We start from the raw sequence: 6,093 nt of genomic DNA on the forward strand, positions 1-6,093 counted from the left end.
GTTAATCTAACTGTGGTTTTCTAAAACCTAATACTTGAACGTCCAATACTTGGATGTTACTACTTCAATCGGTAGGGTATTATCAAAACTTTTATAAATTTCAACATAAAGTAGTGCTTATTATTTCCATCTGACTAGATTCAAACACTCTAGCACGCATCACGCATATATAAAAATCTTGGGAACTTGCTTTAGGTAAGTTCATATAATAAGTTTATATTAAATATATAAAGTGTTTAATGAATTTATGAAGTGTTAAGGAACGGTATGGTAGCATTTGAATTGCACAAGTGAAAGAAGAAAAGTAAGGTACACTTAAGGACTATAATAAAATGCAAATAATTATATATTTATAGGTATTTCAACTTAAAATCTTTATTCATCTGTAAAGATTTTGAAACAAACAATAATATTGTAAAATATAAATATCTTAACAAATTTTGACGAATATTTTAATTCATGATTTAATAATTCTACACGAATGCATATGAGTTTTATCTTAAATAATAAAAGTAATAAAAGTAATAATATGACATATGAAATTCTTATTTTTTAATTTTCGATGAAGAGGCTTTTGCTTTCGGTGCTGTAGTTCCAGTCTTTTTAGTTGCTTTAGAAGAACTGGCTTTTCCGGCACTCGTTGTGGTAGTTGTTTTCTTTTTCATCTAAAAATTGAAGAAAAAAATTATATAAAAAGTGATTAGAACTAATTTGAATTTAAAGCAAGAACATAAAATTATTAAGAAAGAAAATCTTGTATTAAATTTAAATGCATGTAATTAGTAAAGTATCAGGCAATGCAATTCTCCGATATGAATATTAACTTGTAAGATTTAATTTATTTTTATTGCTTATTATTTTCGAGTTCAGAGTTTTATTTCTAGTAAAGTAGACCATTTATATGATAAAGTGTTCTATTAATACTGGTCTTAAGACATTTTTTAATATTTATAAAGTAGTCTTTAGTTTCTAGGCCACACAAACTAACTGTTATCATTAAGATATAACTAGTTCTATGAAAGACTACTTAACTAACACGCCCTAACCTGTTAAAGCAAAAAAAAATATATATATATTAAAAACAAAAATTAAATAATTTACCTTTATGAGTGCATCATTTTCCACATTATCATCTTTTTCATCATCTGATTCCACAACAGCATCACCTTCACCGTCCACTCCATATATATCATCATCATCAGTTGTTTCAGCTTTCTTTTTTTTAATACCTACTGAAGCTGAATAAGTATAAGCTAATACCTCCTTATTGTAAGAACGAGTAAGTGCTGCCTTAACTCGTCCATCAACAGCATCCATTAAAGATTTTTTACCCGGCCAAGTGGTAAGTTCTATTAATGATTCAATATCCTCACGTAATAAATGATATTCTTTGAGAACATCTAAGGAATTTTCAACACCTTCTGCGCCGTGCTCCTTGAGTGGTCGCACTATATTTGCTAGTAGATGTGGTGCATAATCTAAACGTATAGATTGTCGCGAAGCTGATGTACGTATACGTGTATGATCATGTATTTCCTGTGCTAAACGCTTGCGTTTATTGGCGCGTGAATATTTTCCGAGCCAGCCGGGAAAATTTATTTGACTAGTAAATATGCCAGACATGTATTCACCAGGCATAACTGAACTGAAAACAGCTTGTGTAGGTAGCAGAGACCAAGCATTATTTGAACGAATACGTTTTTCAACCAAATCGCCTAAACTTAGAGCATCGGCCGTTAATGCCACTTTATTTATTATATCTTTTCTAAAAAAAAAGAAAAATTTTTTTAGGACAATGGTAATGTCATATTTAATTCTTGATTAGAGTTCAAAATAAATTTTATCCTAACAAATTATGATAAAATAGAATGTATAGATTTTCAATTGAAATGAATTATTGCATTAAATCAAGAATAACATATATGCTTACTTTGGACCTGCCGGTATAACTTGCAAGTAATTTTGCTGCACAAACAATGGACCCAAACTGTAATCGTGAAAGAATAAATCGCATTTATCATATAGAGACATATGTTTATGCTCTTCTGCTGAAAATACTTTGCGTGCTACTTCCCAAGGACCCTTAAAGTAAATTTTTTTCAATTATTTTTACAAATATATGTTTCATTGATAGTATTGTGTTACCAATTTAAGATCTTTCTGTGCAACTTTATCATCAGTTTTATTGCCGCTTGATTCCAAATTCAATTTTTTACCTGCACTCAATAAAGATATATGATTTATGGTCTGTCGTATATCATTGTTTGTAGCTGCTATAATTTCTTCAACTTTTTTGGGATCCATTTTGAGTTTCTCTTTAAAACAAATGGTCATTATGGCACCTTTGATTTGTGTTATATTCGGCCTATTAAAACGTAAATCATAACAATAATTTACTAACGAGCGCATTTTCTGATGATTACGATCATTACACATGCAAATAATTGGCACTGAACTCTCTTTAATTAGACCTATTAACTCCTGTATACCACCACGATCCTCATTACCAGCCATACCATCAACTTCATCCATTATTAGTACATGTTTTTTGCTTACTGCCTGTGAACTACCATGACAGAAGCCGTAAAGAGATTTATTTGTGAGTAATTCAGCAACTTGTTCTTTAAGTAGACGCTTATTGCGAGTATCTGAGGCATTGAATTCGACCGTATCAAAACCCAATTCCTTGCACACAAGTGTAGCTGTAGTAGTTTTACCTGAAGAAAAAAAAATCATCACATTTATAGATATATACATTATGATAGAAATAGGAATGAACGGGGTACTAGCTCCCGACGGAGCAGAACATAAGACCAGATTGATCTTTCGTGCTGCAACAGACCCTAACCGAACAGAAAATATTTCGCCTTCCGAATGAAGGCCTGAATGTCGTCCGTTGAGGACCTCCTAATGTCAGAAGGGGAGAGCAGCTCTCCTCCCAATGACTTCCTCCTGCTGGCCCAGATCAAGGCTGGGCAGTCACAGAGAATGTGACAGGAAGTCTCATCTGCTTCTAAGCAGAGTCGACACTACATCTTTTCGGACAGACCTATTTTATTAAGGTGATAACGCAGTCCAGGGTGACCCGTTAAATATCCCACCAGCACTCTTAACTCTGTTCTTCTGAAGAGGGATACCTTACCGTAACTCTAGGGGTGAACCAGCTGTTTAGCCTGACGGTTACCATGACTGTCAAGCCAGTACCGACTTCACTCGGCTGAGATCCATTTGTCAATTAGAAACGTAGTTGTACACCAACTTAATCGACAATAAGGTGCCGGTCTACAGATTTGAGTCGCACATCCTGCCCTCGCATGACTGTCGGCAGACTCATTACCCTTTATTCCTGTGTGACCAGGCCCCCAGCAAAGCGTCACTTTGTTTCTGCTTTCCAGCTGTTGCAGCGTATCATAGCAGTCTAATAGATGCTTTGAGATATACAGTATGATAGAAATACAAGTATTTGGAAATAGATTCGTACATAAAATAACAGTACATAATGTACATATATATATATATTGAACACTATTCAAAATATATGAACGGCAAGCCTATTATTGTATATTATTAGTTTCATATTAAATGTATACAATGTTAAAGCAAAAATGTTTAAAATTTCAATTCAATTCCAGACGTGTTGCAGTGCTCAATTCGCTTCTAATTTTAAAGATATCCATTTATAATTACCTATGCCTGGAGGTCCTGAAAGTAAAGCAGCCTTATAATAACTGCCGTCATCATTTTTGGTCCATGGGTTAGGTTTTTGCAGCTTCTTTTTACCGTCATGATTTATATACCATTTGGATAGCCAATTTGTAAGTCTACAATAAGAATTAATAAAAGTAATCAAATATTTAATATACATCGCCCAAAGTCTAAAACTTACTTATTGACGTTGCTAGCTGCACCCTGTTGCCCGATGATTTCTTTAACCGTCTTGGGTTTATATTTATCAACCCAAGCTAGTACGTCCTCATCTACTTCTTTTTTAACTGCGGGCTTTTGCTCTAATTTTTCTTCAGATTTTATTTTGTAAGTTTTATCCAAATTATTATTATTATTATGATTATTATTAGATTCAGCTTTTATATCTTTCATTTTTTCGAATGTAGGTGTCTTATTTAATTTTTGTGGTGTTTTCTTTTCTTCCTTATATTTTTTCTGAGGCGTAATAGAATCTTCTTTTTTCAATTTTATTTTATCATCCGATTTATCTTTATTCTTAAGACTTGTAGGTTTTTCTTCAATTGCTGTATGCGACTTATCGCCAGATTTATTGCGTATTAAATCGAATAAGCCATCCTCACTAAGAATTGTAATGCCAAACTCCTCAGCCTGTGCCAATTTCTTTGGACCAGCTTCTTCACCGACAATAAGATACTGCAAGCGTTTACCGACTGTCGACATAACTTTACCACCATATTCTTTAATAATGGAAGCAGCCTCATCGCGTTCTAATGACTCCAAGACGCCGGTTATTAAAAATGTTAAACCGGCAAGACAATTTGGTTTACCCTAAAATTAAAAAAATGGTTTTATTAGATGTCTAAATATATATTTGGACATCTAAAATATATGACCAGAAAATAAGTGTTTTTACCTTCGGTACTTCCTTGGAACCATGGTTTAAACAACTAGAGCGATTTTTGTATTTTTGATATAAGATGGCTGTCATACGTTTTCTTTCATGTCTTTCTTCATCCGTTAATACACCTATAAAAATATATTTGAATAAATGTTTATATAAAAAAAGATCAATTATTGGACAATGGTATTCTTACTCGTTTCCAAATCTGAAGAATTATTCTTTGTTTTTGGTGTACTACGTTCTTTCTTATCACTTTTAGGTGTCTTTTTATGTTCTGTTTGATTTTCTTGGTTTAATTTTGCCTTTTTAGCTGAAGATACCACACACTCCTCTTTATCTTTTTGAATATATTTATTTTTATTTACGCCATCAGTAACATCGTCAGTTTTAAGCTGTTCATGCTTCTGCGATATGGTCCTTTCTTGCTCATTTGTTGGAGATCTTTTCTTATCTTTTTTATTTCCATCCGATGTAATCTTTTCTATTCGTGATTTGTTATCATGATCTTCTTCTTGTAACAATTTTGCTTTCTTTCTAACACTTGAAGAATCATTCTCCAGATCGGATATGTGCAGTTTAAACTTTGTTTTTGGCGTAGTTGGTGTTGTATTTTTGACTGGTGTTTCCTGTTCATCTACTTCTTCATCGCGGTTCTTTGCTCTCTCAACATGTCTGTTTGTTGCTTCTAACAGAAGTTCATCCACGTCAGTGTCCATAAGGCTTTGATTAATCTCATCATCATCAAGGTCGATAACAGCTTGTTCCTTCGGTTTTCCTGGTTTTTTTGCTTCGATACGCTTTGTTTCGCCACCAAACAATACACTGGGATCGACACGTTTGAGATTTTTTTGTGGCGAACTTTTCAATTTCCATAGTGACGCTTTCTTCTCTGGACTGCTAGTTTTATCTTCTTTATGCTGTTTTTTATGCTCTTTAGACTTGCTTACTTGTGGACTTTCTAGAACTTCGTCTTCATCACTAGACACCACCACCAATTTACGTTTTTTTGATACTGGTGTAGACTTCTCATCCTCTTTCTTTTTAGTTGCTTGCGTTGTTCTTTTAAAGAATGAATCAATACTCTGAAATGTAAATGAAATATAAATTGTGATAATAATATAATAAAATTTAATACATACACGTTGCATTTTAATGCATTTAATTTAAACCCAACAAATTCTAAACAAAATTCGACTGAAATTTAACGCGCAGTGCTTCATAAAATATTCGCGCAATTTCACAAAAATTTTAAATGTCGAAATGACAGCTATTAACAGTGTTGGTAAATGTATAAATTTTTAGTAATCTACATTAATGTCTTGTTGGTATTAATATGAACATGTGATTAAATGCGGTATAATAAATTAAATTAACAATAAGTTAACTTTATGTAATGCTTTTCATTTTGAAAGAATCTGTTTCGTTTGCTTTTAGAAAATTGTGTTTGTATTATGAAATGCACGCAAAATTACATTCAGTGAATGCAACACAAAGAAATTTTGATG

At 32.7% G+C, this 6,093-nt stretch overlaps 1 protein-coding gene across 1 annotated transcript; it reads right to left on the bottom strand.

The window, feature by feature from the left end:
- Window positions 1-420: 420 nt before the first annotated feature.
- On the bottom strand, window positions 421-5,893 carry LOC119679103 (replication factor C subunit 1-like). Its single transcript, XM_038091276.1, has 9 exons — window positions 5,728-5,893; window positions 4,782-5,670; window positions 4,601-4,713; window positions 3,887-4,515; window positions 3,688-3,821; window positions 2,146-2,717; window positions 1,931-2,082; window positions 1,102-1,765; window positions 421-665 (listed from the first exon to the last, which is right to left on the bottom strand). Exons 1-9 carry the CDS (start codon window positions 5,734-5,736, stop codon window positions 546-548), a joined length of 3,282 nt encoding a protein of 1,093 aa, XP_037947204.1. The 5' UTR covers window positions 5,737-5,893; the 3' UTR covers window positions 421-545.
- Window positions 5,894-6,093: the final 200 nt, after the last annotated feature.

Source organism: Teleopsis dalmanni, chromosome 2, assembly GCF_002237135.1.
Source record: "Teleopsis dalmanni isolate 2A chromosome 2, ASM223713v2, whole genome shotgun sequence".
Lineage (NCBI taxonomy): Eukaryota > Metazoa > Arthropoda > Insecta > Diptera > Diopsidae > Teleopsis > Teleopsis dalmanni.